This window comes from Prionailurus viverrinus, chromosome C2 (genome assembly GCF_022837055.1).
Source record: "Prionailurus viverrinus isolate Anna chromosome C2, UM_Priviv_1.0, whole genome shotgun sequence".
Classification (NCBI taxonomy): Eukaryota; Metazoa; Chordata; class Mammalia; order Carnivora; family Felidae; genus Prionailurus; species Prionailurus viverrinus.
The window spans coordinates 145,662,299-145,679,905 of NC_062569.1; the positions used below are offsets into that span (position 1 = coordinate 145,662,299).

The 17,607-nt window shown below is 38.5% G+C and overlaps 2 protein-coding genes across 2 annotated transcripts; both read right to left on the reverse strand.

Moving 5' to 3' along the window:
* Positions 1-952: 952 nt before the first annotated feature.
* LOC125174557 (keratin-associated protein 21-1-like) lies at positions 953-8,214 on the reverse strand. The gene is made up of 2 exons (XM_047874066.1): positions 7,924-8,214; positions 953-1,309 (listed from the first exon to the last, which is right to left on the reverse strand). The coding sequence occupies exons 1-2, from the start codon at positions 8,212-8,214 to the stop codon at positions 953-955; spliced, it is 648 nt and encodes a 215-aa protein (XP_047730022.1).
* A 4,209-nt stretch (positions 8,215-12,423) lies between these two features.
* Positions 12,424-12,639, reverse strand: LOC125175675 (keratin-associated protein 21-2-like). The gene has a single exon (XM_047876456.1). It carries the CDS (start codon positions 12,637-12,639, stop codon positions 12,424-12,426), a length of 216 nt encoding a protein of 71 aa, XP_047732412.1.
* Between the last annotated feature and the right edge of the window lie 4,968 nt (positions 12,640-17,607).

Below are 17,607 nucleotides of genomic sequence, written 5' to 3' on the forward strand. Positions count from 1 at the left end.
TGAATGGAATACGAACATGACACTGGGCATTTACAGAATCCACTTATAGTTTTGTTTTTTTTTTTTTAATTTTTTTTAATGTTTTTATTTATTTTTGTGACAGAGAGAGACAGAGCATGAGCAGGGGAGGGGCAGAGAGAGAGGGAGACACAGAATCAGAAGCAGGCTCCAGGCTCTGAGCTGTCAGCACAGAGCCCGATGTGGGGCTCGAACCCACAGACTGTGACATCATGACCTGAGCTGAAGTCGGATGCTTAACTGACTCAGCCACCCAGGAGCCCCTTGGGGGATTTTTTTAAGTTTATTTATTTTGAGAGGAAGAGATTGCAAGCAGGGGAGGGGTAGAGAAAGCGGGAGAGAGGAAATACCATGCAGGCTCCATGCTGTCAGTGCAGAGCCTGACTCAGGGCTCCATCCAATGAATCATGAGATCACGACCTGAGCCGAAATCAAAAGTTGGGTACTCAACCCACTGAGCTACCCAGGTGCTCCAATCAGTAAACACACTTATCCAAAGTTGTGGTCACCCATATTTCTAGGAGGACACAAACCTTGAAACCAATGATGGCTGTGATATAAAGAAAACCAGACTTCTCAGTAAATAAGATATTTTATTAAGAAATTGCTATTTTTGCTCCATTTTAGTATACTCCAGTTGGATAATCCTCCTGTGCTTGTACAAATAGCCACGGTACAGAGACAAATATATAAGAATTTACAATTGAAAAGTGATCAGAATAAGATCTTCTCTCTTCAGTGATGTGATGAAACTACTTGGTCCCCATCAACTGCAAAGAGCTTCTTTGATGTGTAGGCAGGTTCTTGACAGACAATAATAATTCTTTACTTTGCGATGAAGTTCATGGATGGGGAGATTGCAATTGGACTTGGACTTGTAGCGATCGTTTCAAAGGGGCAGTACAAGGAATATCATCTTCTGTAGGCAAAATGGTTAGTAGCCACAGCCATAGCCGCAGCCATAGAGGGAGCTGAACCCACAGCCATATCCGCCTTTGGAGCCATATCCATGGCCAGAGCCATAGCCACAGCCATAGCCACATCCAGAGCCACATCCAGAGCCACAGCCAGAGCCACAGCCAGAGCCAGAGCCACAGCCATATCCGCAGCCATAGCGGGAGCTAAACCCACAGCCATATCCGCCTTTGGAGCCATATCCACAGCCAGAGCCATAGCCACAGCCATAGCCACATCCAGAGCCACAGCCAGAGCCACAGCCAGAGCCACAGCCAGAGCCATAGCCGCAGCCATAGCGGGAGCCATAGCCACATCCATATCCACAGCCACAGCCCCAGCCAGAGCCACAGCCGCCACAGGAGTTTCCGTAGTAGTTACAACACATGGTGTTGGGAGGTGAGTTTTCAGTTGAGGTGTAGGAGGATATTCTGAAGTCTGGATACCATCTCCTCTTCCAGGACCTTTATATAGTCCCAGGGATGTATGGCTCATACCTCACATGGGCTCTGTTCTCTCATTTTACAACTATTTGCCTAATATTAGCTCACCCTGTGTACAACAAGTTTATTTAAATGCCCTAATTTACTTGCTAAACTAGGAATTTTCTAAGGCTTTAAAACCAGATAAAGATACATTTCCTAAGCACCCAAACATATAAGACCATAATTTTCACTTCCATAATTGCATTTCATGACCATGACATATCACATCACCAAAATATGTTTGACCTATAAATATAAGTTTGGTTGGGGTTTTTTTGTTGTTGTTCTTTCAATACCTCAGAAATCATCCACAAAACACAAAGTTCTACTCACTACTATTAATATCCTCTGTACCATCATCATCATCATCTTCATCACCATAATCATCATCCGTAGCATCTTGGTGTCTTTTTTACCCTTTCTTAGTGTTTTGTTTTTTCCATCATAATCACTCTGAAGCACTTCTCATGATTTTGCACAAGCAATTAAATATTTCAACACATTATAGCCTCGCCTGGAAACATTCTTATTCTCTCTGGAGGAGTGCGAGTCTATCCCAACCTTTTCCAGTCAGTTTATTACATTCTCTTCCTTTTTTTTTTTTTTTTTGTATTTTGTTGTTGTTGTTGTTTGTTCTTTTGTTGTTGTGGTGGTGGTGGTGGTTAAAATCCAGATGAGTACATTATTTAATATTTATTATTTAAACAGAGAGCAAACTTTCCCAAGGGTTTCAATTTAGACCAAGAAAAATGCCTTGGTTCAACAACTTCTTTGTTAAAGTCCATTTCTTTAAAAAAAAAAAAGTGTTTATTTATTTTGAGAGAAAGAGACAGACAGCAGGGGAGGGGCAAAGAGAGAGGGAGAGAGAGAATCTCAAGCAGGCTCTGCACTATTAGTGAGGAGCCCAACACAGGGCTTGATCTCACAAACTGTGAGATCATGACCTGAGCTAAAATCAAGAGTCAGACACAACCGTCTGAGCCACCCAGACACCCCTAAAGTCCAGTTCTTAAACATACGTCTATTCATAAATTTTCTCCCACTGCTCCCATCTTTGTACTATCTATCCAAACTTCCCACTAAAATGTAGCCACTCAATAATTAATTCTTCCAGGCTCTGCAATATTTTTTGATTTTATTCTCACCTGTCTTCTCTGACAAACAATATTTTAATAATGATATTTACCTGTACTGCTTTTGTTGGATGCCTTGCGTCATGACATTAATAATAGTGACCTTTCCATGGTATTTATTATTCATCCTTACTTTTAATTTGATATCCTCTTTTACCACCATTTCCCTTTGCATGGGCTTCTGGTCCAGGACATCTCTCTCATTAACAATCTTTCCTTGCTTTTCCCTAAGTTTTGGGCTTCTTGTGGTTACTTTATCCTACATCTTTGCTTTTCACCTTATACACTATTAAATCTTATCTGCTGCCACTGATTTGACCACTGTAAACACACAGATGACTCCTAAAACTAAAGACCTCTATATCAGTCTGATTCTAATCAGGATACAGAAACCACATAGTAGGATAAACAGAAATTTTAATGTGAAACAAAATTATTAAACCATGATAAAAGAGTAGCTATACGATATGAGGAAATTCTATATGGTACCCTAAGAATGTGACAGACTACTCAAAAAATTAAAAAAAAAAAAAACTTGAAAAGATTAGTTCAGCCCACTAGAAAGCAGAGAAGTTCACCGGTTTGGCCAGACCAGGGTAGTTCTGCAGTCATTGACCAAGTAGGAGACAACTCTTTCTGGAACGCAGATGAAAAACAAGCAACCGATGGTGTGGGCGTGTAGAGGGCCTGGGAAGCTCTGGGATACAGGCAGACAGAGGATGGGGAATTCCTGTAGAGGCAATCTGGGTGTCTTTGAGGGCAGGAGGTCAACAGGGATTCGTGAATGAGAAGTCTTCAAGGTACAGGTTTCCATATGGAGGGGAGCCAATAAAGATTCTTGTCAGTCTGAGGCTCCGGCATCACTGAGGATCCCTCACATCCTCAACTCTTGACTGAGTAGAGCTTCCCCAGATGTCTTCACATCCACACTACTGAACACCCTCCCCTTCCCTCCAGTGCTGCACCCAAAATATTCAGAACCACTTCCTCTTGCAATGTCCCAACACCCCCCGCTAGTGAGAAAGCTTCATACCATGCTCACAGCAAAGAAAAAAATGCCTAAAGGAATCCCATGTGTTATCACAGAGCATCTACTGAAGAGGCAGTAAATTGATGACTGATACATGTCTCCCCCAAGTTTCAGAGGCTCTGTAATAGAAATAGCTTTCCATGGCAAACAGATCGATTCCCTTTCCGGCTGAGCCACTTGCTAACAATTTGACCAAGGAAAATGTCCTCAGATTTGTGAGCCTCAGTTTTCATAACCTCTAAGTTGGAACAAAAATAACATGTATTTAAAATTTTGTCAAAATGTCTGTAGAAAATATATAGGAGATACAAAGGGTATAGCACAGATCCTGATGTATAGTGGAGACTCAATACATTCTATTTTTCCTTTCCCCCTTTCTTTGATCCACATACAAGGAATCCCAAATAACAGCAGCTTTTCAAATACCTACATTTACTTATACCGATATATTTATTGTACTAAAATTTTAAGATGTTGTGTAATGTCGCTCTGGTTTCAAGTGCATCTGTGTTAATTAATGTTTTTCATAATAAGTTTTCAAAAGTGACCCAACTCCCTCAGAAAACAAACTACCATGCAATTGGCCTCAGTGCACCTTGTTGGGTGCATTTTAAATCATATTTTTATAAACATGTAGTATCAAACCATACATCACAGGGCTTAGCTTCATAGCATATTTTGAAGATCAGTGATCATAAACATCTATTGAGGTTACAGTCCCCTCCCTTGGGAATAAGCCTATGTATTTAATAGGGAGAAAGTAAATTTCTGCATTCCCAGAGTTCCACAGTTTACTATGGAAGAGTAAAGTCAGTTGCTGCTTGGCGGTGTGACCATACTGCAGCTGAATGTTTCAAGAGTGATGAGTAATGTGTCGTTGTACGGGGGCTCCTGCTGATTCACGAGATTATACATTAAAAGTTCTATGAGAATCACACTGACAGCAAATATACTTTTTCCCTCTTTTCCCTCTTCCTGCTTAGATGTCAATTGAATCTGAGTCAAAATGTGATTTGGTCCAGCTCCTCCCACACGACTAGGCAGTATTCGCTACTGTAAAATGCTTTATTGGCTGAAAACATTCCTTTTCCAGTTGTCTGTATGTGAGCCGTGAAACCATTTGGTGAAACTATCAAATTGTGAATTAAAAATGTCATTTAACAGAGACTGACACTCAGAAGGGTTCAGTGCCAAATTAAAATTGCATTTCCAAGTTTGCTTGATGTGACATATAATCTGTACTATTGTATTACATAATAATATAATAGGGAGATACAAGTAACCTCTCTTTTAATAGTTTCAGTTTTCAGGAACTCTCAACTTATTGTTTAAAACAATCTCATTTTATTGTGAAATCTCTTTTTGTTAGTAGTTTCTATATGATTCAAATCTCTCAGAATCCTCCATGGAAAATTCCTAGTGTAACTTAAGATCCTTGCAAATGCCATATTCCTTTTCCCGACTCCTCCCTAGTATTTTCCCCCATGAAGTCTGTAGTGCAGCCTTTGGTTAATATGGAATATTTCTATCTTACTGTGTCTAGGTTTTTTTCATGTTTATTTTTTTCTTTTTATTTTATGTATTTTTTTAATTTTAAATTCCAGTATAGTTAACATATAGTGTTATGTTAGTTTCAGGTTTGCAAAATAGGGATTCAACAATATCAGACATCCTCCAGTGCTCATCACAAGTGTACTCCTAAACCCCCATCACCTATCTAACCCACCCCACGACCCACCTCCCATCTGGTAACCATCAGTGTATTCTCTATAGTTAAGAGTTTGTGTCTTGGTTTCTCTCTCTCTCTCTCTCTCTCTCTCTTTTCCTTTTCTAATTTGTTTTGTTTCTTAACTGTCTCTGCACAGTCAAGGAAACCATTGACAAAACTAAGAGGCAACCTACTAAATGGGAGAAGATATTTGCAAATGACATAGCCATTAAAGTGTTAGTACCCAAAGTATATAACGAACCTATGCAACTCAACACCTAAAAAGTAAACAATCCAATTAGAAATGGGCAGAAGACATGAACAAACATTTCTCCAAAGAAGGCATCCAAATGGCCAACAGTCACATGAAAAGATGTTCAACAACACTCAACACCAAGGAAATGCAAATCAAAACCACAATGAGATATCACCTCACACCTGTCAAAATGGATAAAATCAAAAACACAAGAAACAACAAGGGTTGGCAAGAATGTGGAGGAAAAGGAACCCTCTTGCATTGTTGGTGGGAATGCAAACCGGTGCAGACTTGTCTAGGTTTAAGCTTCTGCTGATACTACAGCCTTACTTTGCTAATATGGTTACTATTGCCATATTACCTCAGCCTCATGCCTTGTCTTCTTCCTATAGGATAAGGTAATAAAATATATTCATTATCTCTGGTCATCTTCCAAATCTATAAAAAGTTTTTCATTTCACTTCTTTCCTACCATTGTTAAGAACATTACCACTTTGTTCAGTGACTCTGATTCTATGCCTTGCAGGCATTGTTAACATTATAGGATCAACACTTCTTGAAAATTAGAATAGGGGGCGCCTGGGTGGCGCAGTTGGTTGAGCGTCCGACTTCAGCCAGGTCACGATCTCGCTGTCCGTGAGTTCGAGCCCCGCGTCGGGCTCTGGGCTGATGGCTCGGAGCCCGGAGCCTGTTTCCGATTCTGTGTCTCCCTCTCTCTCTGCCCCTCCCCCGTTCATGCTCTGTCTCTCTCTGTCCCAAAAATAAAAAAAAAAAAAAAAAAAAAAAATTAGAATAGGATGAGGTGTTAAGAGTCAGACAGATCTAACTGGCTCCTATGTGTTTTAATTTCTCTGTAACAACCAGAGTAAATAGTAACATAGCCCATACCCAGACACCCTCAGAGCTGAATAACCTCTCTGACACCAAAATCCATTTTTGCCTGTTATGTTTTAAAACTGTCACATATTAAGATGTTAGCCTCCTTTTAATTCCATACGTGTTCATCTAATTCTGGTCCCCAGAACCAGGAAACCAATATTGATCTCTCTTCCATGTAACAAATATTTTAAAATATGGGAAGAAAATGGTGGTGTCAACACAAAGTGCTATGAGGTACACACTTGTAAGTACCCCCTCTCATAGCCTCTTCCTCCCTTCCCCCCGTCTCCGAGCTGCCCTTACAAATTTCCAAGTCCAGGCCATACACTATACCCCCTTCAATTACTCCAACATGCTCCAAACAAGATACCTTTCTTCCAATCTTCCATAGTCCAATCCACACACACGGAAACACGGAAATGGTGTGAATTTGTGTTTAGTATTGATATGAAAGATGGAAAAAAGATGGAAAAAAGACAGAAAGGAAAGAAGTTGCAAAGACAAGAACAAATGGCTGGATAAGCCAATAAGTATCTTAAAACAAAATCCAAGCAAATCTTAACACCTTATAACACAAGGCTTTGCGTGACCTGGCCTCTACTCACCTCTCCAGTCTAGATGGTTTCTGCTCTCCTGTCCCCAGACCTCCTTACATTCCCTAAGCATACTAACCTCCCATCTGCTGAGAGCTTTGCACCTGTTCTCCCTCCTGCCTCCAACATTCTTCCCCTTATTCTAGCATCTATCCATTTGCCAAATATCAGCCTACTTGTTACTTCTTCAGACTTTTAGCCTGATCTTCCTATCTGAAACAGCACCATATTCTTTTTTTAATTGGACTTTACATTTTATTTTATATTTTTCTAAGGTGGCTCCATGCCCAGCTTGGGGCTGGAACTCACCACCCCAAGGTCAAGAGTCACATGCCTACCAACTGAGCCAGCCAGACACCCCTGGACTTTACATTTTAGAGCAATTTTATGTTAACAGCAAAATCAAACAGAAGGTTCAGCTTACACAGTGGTTACCCAACCTTCCAGGGAAGCCACAAATACTAACGTCAGTGACGAATCTGGCCCAAAGGACTCAATAACTTTCAGGAACAAGTGAAATTTATGTATTGAAAAAATATACTTTTATCCCACATATGGAGTTTTTATGCTCATGGACAATACAAAACCATAGAACAGGATAACCAAGAATTTACATTTTGAACATAACCAGAATCAAATCTTCTGTTTTCATGTAACATAATGGAAACATTCATAATTCCTCAATAACAGGTTCTCTGAAGTAAACACAGGTGGAATCCAATTCTTACTTGCATGTAGAGATAATAAAATGAAGCATCTTTTAGGGGGAAATGTTAATCTTGAAATATTTCTTCAGAGGCATACAATATTCTAGGAGCAAGAAGAACAGCATTTTCTGTAGCAAAATGGTCGACAGGTATAGCAGCCACTTCCATAGCCACAGCCGTATCTGCAACCATAGCCACAGCCACAGCCACAGCCACAGCCATATCCACAACCATATCCACAGCCATAGCCACAGCCACAGCCAGAGCCATATCCACAACCATATCCACAGCCATAGCCACAGCCATATCTAGAACCATATCCACAGCCAGAGCCATATCCATAGCCACAACCAGAGCCATATCCACAGCCATAGCCAGAGCCATATCCACAGCCACAGCCAGAGCCATATCCACAGCCCCAGTAAGAGTTTCCATAATAGTTGTAACACATGGTGGCAGAGGGTGAGGTTTCCGTTGAGAGAAAGAGTGCTTCCAAAGTTTGAACGTCACCTACTACCCTGGAACCTTTATATACTGACAAGGAAGGGCCAGGGCATGTAATGAATTTTGTGATTCATGCAATAAATATTTATTTAATATCTAGCATGTATAAGTCACTCCTGTCAGTTGATAATGAGAGGACTTGATCTTTTCACAGCTATAGCATCTATCTTAAATGAAACAATTATTATAGACTCCAGTTTTATTGGGAAACCATGTTTGTTTTTTGTCACCCAGGAATTGTCTTGAGCCAATTACAAATCTGTCGAGAAAGTTTCCATCAATTATCCAATCATCTGAGCACATGATTCCAACGATATATGTAACAAGGCTCTGTGGAGGGTAGCAAAGTTTAGATTTGGAAATATGACTATTAAAATAAGCTTGACTAATTACATTGACTAGCTTACTAAATACTACATAGGGGATTTCATTGGAACTTAATGCTGCCCAATTCAGAACCTCAACATTCTATGTTGTAGAGTTCCTATGAATCCAAATATCCATGCATATGATATTCTGATAATTTTACCCCAAGAGCCATTCCTCAATAAATTTTTATCAATTCCAGGTATTCATTTAGTTCAAACAGAACAACACACACACATACAAATACCCTTTAAAGACTGTTGAGGCGCGCCTGGGTAGCTCAGTTGGTTAAGCATCCAATTTCAGCAACTTCAGCTCAGGTCATGATCTCATGGCTCGTGAGTTCATGCCCCATGTCAGGCTCTGTGCTAACAGCTCAGAGCCTGCAACCTGCTTCAGATTCTGTGTCTCCTTCTCTCTCTGTCCCTTCCCCACTCATGTTCTGTCTCTCTCTCTCTCTCTCTCTCTCTCTCAAAAATAAGTAAACTTTAAAAAAATGTTAAAAAAGACTTGAAATTTTTGCAAATCACAAATTTCCTTCAGACATTTTAATCTATGTGACCCCAATAAAATTGTGAAAGAGGTAGATAACTTGTAATATGGAAATTGGAGTACAAAGAGGTTTAGGAACCTTACCGAAAGCTCCACAGTTAATACATTACAAAGATCAAGTGTCTGTTCTTCGTTTCATTACATCAAGTGTCCCTTTCTACTCATTAGAGGCTTAAACACTTATTGTTTCTTATGGTGACCCATTTCGCTGTGAAATTACTCTGTTATAAAATCGCCACACACTTTCAAGTCTCATTATTCCCAGTGTCACTTTGGGTCCTAGGTAAAATTTATTTCAATGTTGTGTTCACAAGCCAGTCTCCTCAAGTATGTCTGAGAGTGCCTCTCGACCTTTCTTCCACTTTCTCTCTATAGCGGTCTACTCTTAATACCTACTGGTATGACTGTCTCCTAATCTCTGTTGATATACAGAAATGATATAGGGGTCACCCAAGTCAACCACACCTCTTACCAGATAATTTAGAGAACAGTAGAGAAAGCCTGTTGTAAACTATCACACACACACACACACACACACACATACACATACACGCGCGCGCGCACACAAATAGCACCTCAGGACAATATACGCTTATTCTTTCCAGTCTAAGTGGATCAGAAGTCTAAGCACAGCCTACCTAGGATCTCTGTTCGGGCTTCATGATATTACACTCAAAGTATCAGCCAGGACATCTGAAAAATCTCTTTCTGTGAAACTTGAGTTTCCAGATTTAGCCAGTACGCCCCAAATATTGCATGAAACATACTAAAAAGTTATCTGGTTTTCATCTAAAATTCAGATTTATTCATCTTGAGTTTTATCTTCTAACCCCAAACATAACATAATCACAGGAATGCTATCCCATCATCTTTGCAAAGGTAAAAGGCAAGTTACAAGACCTGCTCACACTGAAGAGGAGGGAAGCATACAATGATGCATGTCATTAGAGGTCACCTTTGAATTCAGCCTACCGACACCTGTGAATTTATTCCTTAAGTCCAACTAGTGATTACATTTCCTCCAGCTTTGATGATATCTATTGCAATAAGGCTCTAGGCTATAGACCTTTCCTGAAACGTATTACATCTTTTTCCCCTGTTCAGAGGCTATTTCCCTTTATGATGGACCAACTTCTATTCATCTTTCATATTTCAGCTAGAAGTTTCTCTCTCTTTCAGAAATATGCCTGACTCTTCTTTGTTTATTCTTTGTCTTGGCCTCTCTTCTAAACAGAGAGGCCTTCTTTATTTTTCAAACACCTTTGTTATAATTATATTATAGCAATATTCTGATCTTTGTAGCTTGTAGGGTTTTGTGTATGTGTCTTTTCCACACTTTTAGAAAGTAGGGCTAAAATATTTTAATTCTCTGTCCATAGAACATAATGAAATGTCCCTTATTAGGTAGTCAACAAATGTGTGATGATTAAGACTACTCATTCCTCTAATTTATAAGAAGTGATTCTATTTCTTCCAAGGAGAATAATCTATCATCATCCTCTTGTGTCCTTCCTTTTCCTAAGCCTGCAATTTCTTTCAAGATTCAAGGAATACTGGGACGCCTGGGTGGCTCAATCAGTTGAGCATCTGACTCTTGGATTTGGCTCAAGTCATGATCTCATGGTTCCGTGAGTTCAAGCCCTGCATTAGGCTCTGCATGGACAGCGTGGAGTCTACTGGGGATCCTCTCTCTCTCTCCCTGTCTCTCTTACCTCCCCCACTCCCATTGTCTCTGTCTCTCTCAAAATAAATAAACTTTAAAAAAAAGATTCAAGGAATATTAAGAACACTGAATTTATTTAACCATGGGTGGTTGAATTTTGACTCCAGTTCTAACAGTCTTTCTGCCTCCCAAATGAAGATAGGATCTCTCAATCCAAAACATATTACATCTGGCTTCTCCCCCTAGATTTGGCAACATAAAAGTTTGTGGTCCTGTATTTTCCTGGTATTAGCATCACCATTATCACAATCAGGTCTCAAAGCTCAAATCCATTTCTAACCTATAGCATCCTACAATAGAACAGGAAATGGATATGTAACTCTGGTTAATTCTACCTCTCCCCCCAAATAAGCCTACTAATAGGGTTTTAGACCTATCCCGTGATAGACCATCTAATGAGGGAATCACTCTTGTTTCAGATGGTGTCACATTGAAAGATCTCTTGTGTTGAGAAATTTGTATGTTATGATCACCCATTCACCCCACCCTGATTAGTGTCTCTGGAAAGACACAGAACACATCTGTAATGCTAGTCTTATTGATTTTGCTATACCAGCCTTTCAGATATATAACTGCATATACTACCCTGAATTCCTTACCATTCTATGTGCAAAGAAAAAATACGTACTTTTTAGATATTACCTTCTCTAGGATTTTCTCCCATCTTCTTTACTGATGATGTTTAAGATCTTATAGGTTCTACCTTCACAAAGTCCCTGATGCTCATCTGTTCCCTTTCATTATCTATCCTATCATCTAAACTCAGGTTCATTTAACCAGTCCCCAGGTCATTTCTGTACCTCATTATTGAGCCTTCTTTCCCTCCCCTTACAGCCCATTTTTTTCACGAGCATCATTTTCCCAAAGCAGATTTTCGAGGCGTGTGTGTGTGTGTGTGTGTGTGTGTTGAATACATGAGTGTGGTTAACATGGAAAGAGTGAAATGGATAGCTCCAGGATCATGAGACACAAATGCTTAAAAACAAACCTTTGAGTAAAATGAAGTAAGAACACATGACTCAGCCAAGAAGGTTCAATATTTTAGGGATGAAATACAAGATATGTAATATTCAGTATGTCATGGATACTGACCAGTCATAATGGAAGCCAGACATACATAACCAGAACGAAGAGTTTAGCATGAGCTCTGTCAATCTCTGAGGAGGTCACAGAAATAATACACAAAAATATGTCAATGACATGTATGACAGAAAAGATACACAAACTTGGGAGGAGCAGTAAAACGTGTTTTATTTGGAAATCATCACAATAGAGAAGCATAGAATAAGAAGATAACAAGTTTAACCTTGGACAATGGCAAAAATGAGGTCTTCCTTCCAAAAACATAGGATAACTCAGACCCCCTCAATTACAATGAAGACTTTCAAGAAGACAGGCAGTTTACCGCAGACTCTGACTACTCTCTTCATTCAGATCTGGTGTGATTATGGGACACTGAAACAAAAATGGCTTGGAATAATCATCTTAGAGAAAAAGATGTATTTCAGTTATGTTCTAGCAGCAAGATGAATAACATCTTCTGTAGGAAAATGGTCTGCATCCACAGCAGGCAGAGCCATAGCCAGACTTGTATCCACAGCCGTATCCACAGCCACTGCCCGAGCCGTATCCACAGCCATAGCCACAGCCATATCCAGAACCACAGCCACAGCCATAGCCACAGCCATAGCCACAGCTACCACATGAGTTTCTATAGTAGTTGCAACACATGGTGGCAAGAAATGGAGCTTCAGTAGTTCTTTAGAAAAGCAGATGGAGGTTTCGGGAGTCTGAATGTCATGTCTTCCCCTGAGACCTTTATATACTACCAGAAAAGGGCGGAGCACACAACACAGACTTTGTAGCCGCATTACCACAGCAATTTCATTTTTAAAAAGCTCATCATTTTAAGGACAACAACTTTTTTCAGGTAGTTATGGCCAGGATTTGGCCGTAACTAGTCACAAGAATTACAGGAAAACAGACGTAACCCTCGTATTATAGGTCTGTGGAATGTTAACAAACCTAATTTAGATTTTCACTCGAGGGGGCACTAGCCCTCCTGCAATTCCAGATAAACATACATGGGCACTGAGACGCTCCAGCATCTCCTCTCAGGTTCAACAGGAAAGCATCGTGGCTGGAAGTGAGAGGCAAACAGCAGGTGTATTAGGTGACACATTCTCCGGTTATATCTACAAGAAAGTGGAGGGAACCCAGGTAGAATGGCTACTGCAGTGTGGCTGGAGCAAGAGACAGGTGAGGAGAAGATCTAAGTTAGTATAAATCAGGGATCTGATGCAAAATATCAAAATAAAAACAACCATTATTTTATCCAATATAATATAATCCACTCTAAGACATTTTTCAGTATGACATATATTTTTAAATGTTTATTACTTATTTTTGAGAGAGAGAGAGACAGAGTGTGAGCAAGGGAGGGGCAAAGAGAGAGGGAGACACAGAATCCAAAGCAGGCTCCAGGCTCCAAGCTATCAGCACAGAGACCAATATGGGGCTTAAACTCATGGACCACTAGATCATGACCTGAGCCGAAGTCAGGCATTTAACCAACTGAGCCACCCAGGTGCCCCAGTATGACATATTGTTTTGAAATATCTGCCACTTGCATTGCCAAAATTTTATCTTCCCCACATTCTACTGATTCATTAAAACACAGCTTAGACTATACCCTGTATAGGAAGCATTCCTGGAGTACATGTATTAAGCATAATTCCTCTGTTCTTCCATAGTTTACCTTTATTGTGGTACTGAATATGTTGTATTAGCATGCTGTGCTTTAATGATCTGATTCCCTTCATCGATTGTGTGTTATTTAAGGCCAATAACTGTCTTTATTTTCTGTGAATCTAAAGAACTAGGTAACTCACTAACTGTTGAATGAGAGTCTATGAGATTCCTTCCACCTGTAAAATTATTGTTATTTTAATGGATAGGATGTTATATAAGAAAAATAAATTTGAAGAACAACAATAATTATTATTAACATTTATATTTCTTTCTATAGCTTTTGAGTTACACTCAGATTTATCACTTCATCTGAATCTGACAAAAACAACATAAAGTAGGAAATTGTGGTGTGCATTTTTACACACGTTCCAGATGAGAAAAAGGAGGCTGAGGATACTTAAGTCTTGCCCAAGGATGATAAGTTATTTAGGGGTAGAGTTGAATTCTCTCAATCCTCCCTATAACATAAAAGCTAGGACAGGACCCATGAATTTTTTTTTTCATGAATTATTATTTCCTTCAGTGTTTCAAAAGCGAAATATTCACTTTGTCTGACTGAGATTGCCAGTATTTTGCAACTTTTCTCTTACACTTCTGTCATCTGGATTTTGTTTCTTTACGATCTTCACCTCACAGCCAAAGCAGACAACTCAGCCCCCTCTCAGACCTGCTCCAGGACTCCTCTTAAGCACCACATGGTGGTACTAGGACTGTCCCTCTGCATCTGCAATCTCTGTCTACTGAGAGTACAGTCTTCATAACATTTTGTAAGTCAGCATTTAAGTAGAAATGACGGTAACTTTTCTAGACATCTCAAATTTTAGTCAATATAGATTAAAAGCATCTGGATCCACAAGTACAATGTCAAAATTAAAACCTGAAACATTCTAGATTGCCTTCTAATTATGACTGTCCCAATTTTCATAATTCTTTCCACTAAAACATATTCAACATTGGCTCCATTCCTGAAAACTCCATGACCCCTTGACATTTCACATCACCTGCTTTCTAAACCATCTTTGGTATGATCGTATTTACCCTCATAGTTCCGTTGATTCTTTTTCCAGACAGTGACTAAACAATTAATGTTACAAGAATTTTTGAAGACCTGCATCATGCAAGTGCTATTCTAGGGCATAGGATATTGAATAAAAAGTATGTATCTAGAGCTCAAGGATGAGTTCTGTGCTTTAGAAACTCTAGGGAGAGTGAATCATCATTTCCATTAGACCATTCTTTATGTTTCCACCTCGTGCTACATGAAATATTAGATTGTATTCAATGTTTGCTCTTCCTTCCCCGTTAGCTCTTCAATATGCTGCAACCAATACCTATGGTTATCACCACCCCCTTAATAAAAACTTTTTTTATTATAGATCTCACCCCTTCTGCCAAATCGAATGGAAACCTCTCTACTAATTAATAGAACTTGATACAAGAAAAAAAAAAACAGGACCCAATCATCAGAAAATAAACTACTTTACTAATACCCATTAATTTGTTATGAAAAGTACATTGACAAACACAATGTCAATTTACTTGGCATCAAAACATATGTCAGAGTTCATAACTATGGAATACATGTATGATAGATGTACAGAACATCTACCTTGGGAGTCTAACCTATGTATCTGACATGAGAATATTGGGATTATGGATTAAAATTCTGGAATTATCAAAATACTGCCAATATTAACAGATATAATATATAAGGTTGAGCCATATACAAAGTTTTAGGTTAAAATGGTTAAATGTCAGCCACTTCACTATGAGCAACCTAATAATAAATATAATAACAAAAATGTACTGCATTCTCACAGTGGTAGAGTTTTGCATATTTTATTTATTTTGTACTTCCAACAATCCTGATTTAGCACTCTTTTAGCATTTTACCTCTGAATATACTGAGGCTCAGAGGTGTTAAATAATATCAGCTCATAACTGATGGAGCTAAAGCACAAGTAGTGTGACTCTGGATCCTGGACCCTTAATCACTATCCACACAATTTTCTCCTTGGAAGTGTAATCATTGGGATGGCCTTGAGGAAATGATATTTTGCAGAAGGAGAATGTGGTTAAATCCAACGTTTCATGCAAGGGGAACGTAGATACCAACTTAAGATAAGCTCTAAAGATTTCCGGACATAAAGAAATATTGTAACCCCTCTTACTGATTTCTGTGGAGTTTTATTTTTCTTTTTCAGGTTTATAAATAATACGTCCACATTTTTAAACTTTCAAAAAAGTAAGTTTATTCTCAATAACAAGAGGCATGTGGGCAGTGGCCTGCCATTTAATTGTTTAATGACCTCTGCTGAAGGTAGGGGGTCTGATTTGCCAATTTCCGTGATGTAAATATCCTTAGCATGACTAGTTTCAGATTAAATGGCTTACAAAATTCCTGAAAGTCTATATCATCTTTTGATACTCTAATAAATTAACTTTCATGTTTACAACTTAAATCAATATGCCACTTCTTTTGTGTTTGGGGTAAGGCAGGTATCCATCTTTTCTTTATCTTAAACAGTAAATTGATTAATCCCATTTACTGAACAAACTATCTCAAATGAAAACCTTGTTACTAAGCACCCCTGAAGTCTTTAGCACTGGCTATTGTGGTCTTACTTCCCCAGAATGATCTACTCCCTATACCTTGATAACAGGTGGACAAACATGGCTTCTCTTCTAGGCTGAAGTCCTCACTGGCCAGCTTGTTGTGACTTTATAAAGCCAAACTGTACAATAGGAATGTATTATTAAACACATACATTTTAGAATTTTCCAGTAGCCACATTTTAAAAAAATAAAAAGAAACAGATGAATTGATTTTATAGCATATTTTACTTAACCTAATATATTCAAAATATTATAACAATATTTAACCAATATTTTTTAATTATTTGATATATAGTTTTAATTCTTTTTTATACCAAATCTTTAAAATCTAGTGTGTACTTTATACTTCAATGCATTTCATTTTGGACTAGCCATATTTCAAGTGCTCAATGGTCATATCCCTCTAGTGGCTACCATCTTGGACAACGTAACTTAAGAGAATCTCAGAATTCCTATATGGGTGTAATACTGATTATAAGCTTTCCAACAGAGGTTACTACTTAAGCAGTAAGCTGTCAACTTATTCATTTCTTTTTAAAATTCCTCTTCCTTGAATTTTATTTTCTTTCACATGTAGCAGATCAATTTCAACTCATCCTTCATGGCTTTGCTCATATGTCATTCTCCTTTAGAAGCAATATCTTGTCTAGTACTCCTTTTCTACATTATGACTCATTTTGGCTTCTCCTTTGAATTCTTCCTCAGCATCCCTATAACACCTATAAACATGCATGCTATAATGTGAATGTATGATTTATTATTTTGTATCCAAATGAATATCTTTAATTATTGGAAGAAGGAACTGTGTGTTCTTTGTGCCTCTGTCCCCAACATCAATCATAACATGTAGCTGGATCATGGATGTTAAAATTTGTTAAATTACCAAAAGAACAAATGCCTGATTTTATAATTTAGTACATCAACAATATGCAATAGCTCATCAAAGAAAAAGATCTTGAGTTTCTTCATGAAGAAGCTTTAATGCTTAAATAATTTCCTGATTATAAAAAGTAATCACTTTTATCAATGGTATCCATTTCCTCCATTATGTGACCCAATGTCTGAAGCCATATCTTCATTTTTCCCAGCCTTCCCTGATGAATGGTACACACACACACACACACACACACACGAACTATCTCTGATTTTATCAACCTATCTCTCTTTTACAATTTTAATTTCCTCATTTACTCAAGATGAGAGTCATAATTATTTTGGTTTTTTTTATTTTATATAAAAGAGTATTTTAATTCTTATCCTTAGGAACTATAAAGAATATACATGATTTGGAAATGAAACTGTACCAAACAATGGCCAAAGAAAAATCATCCA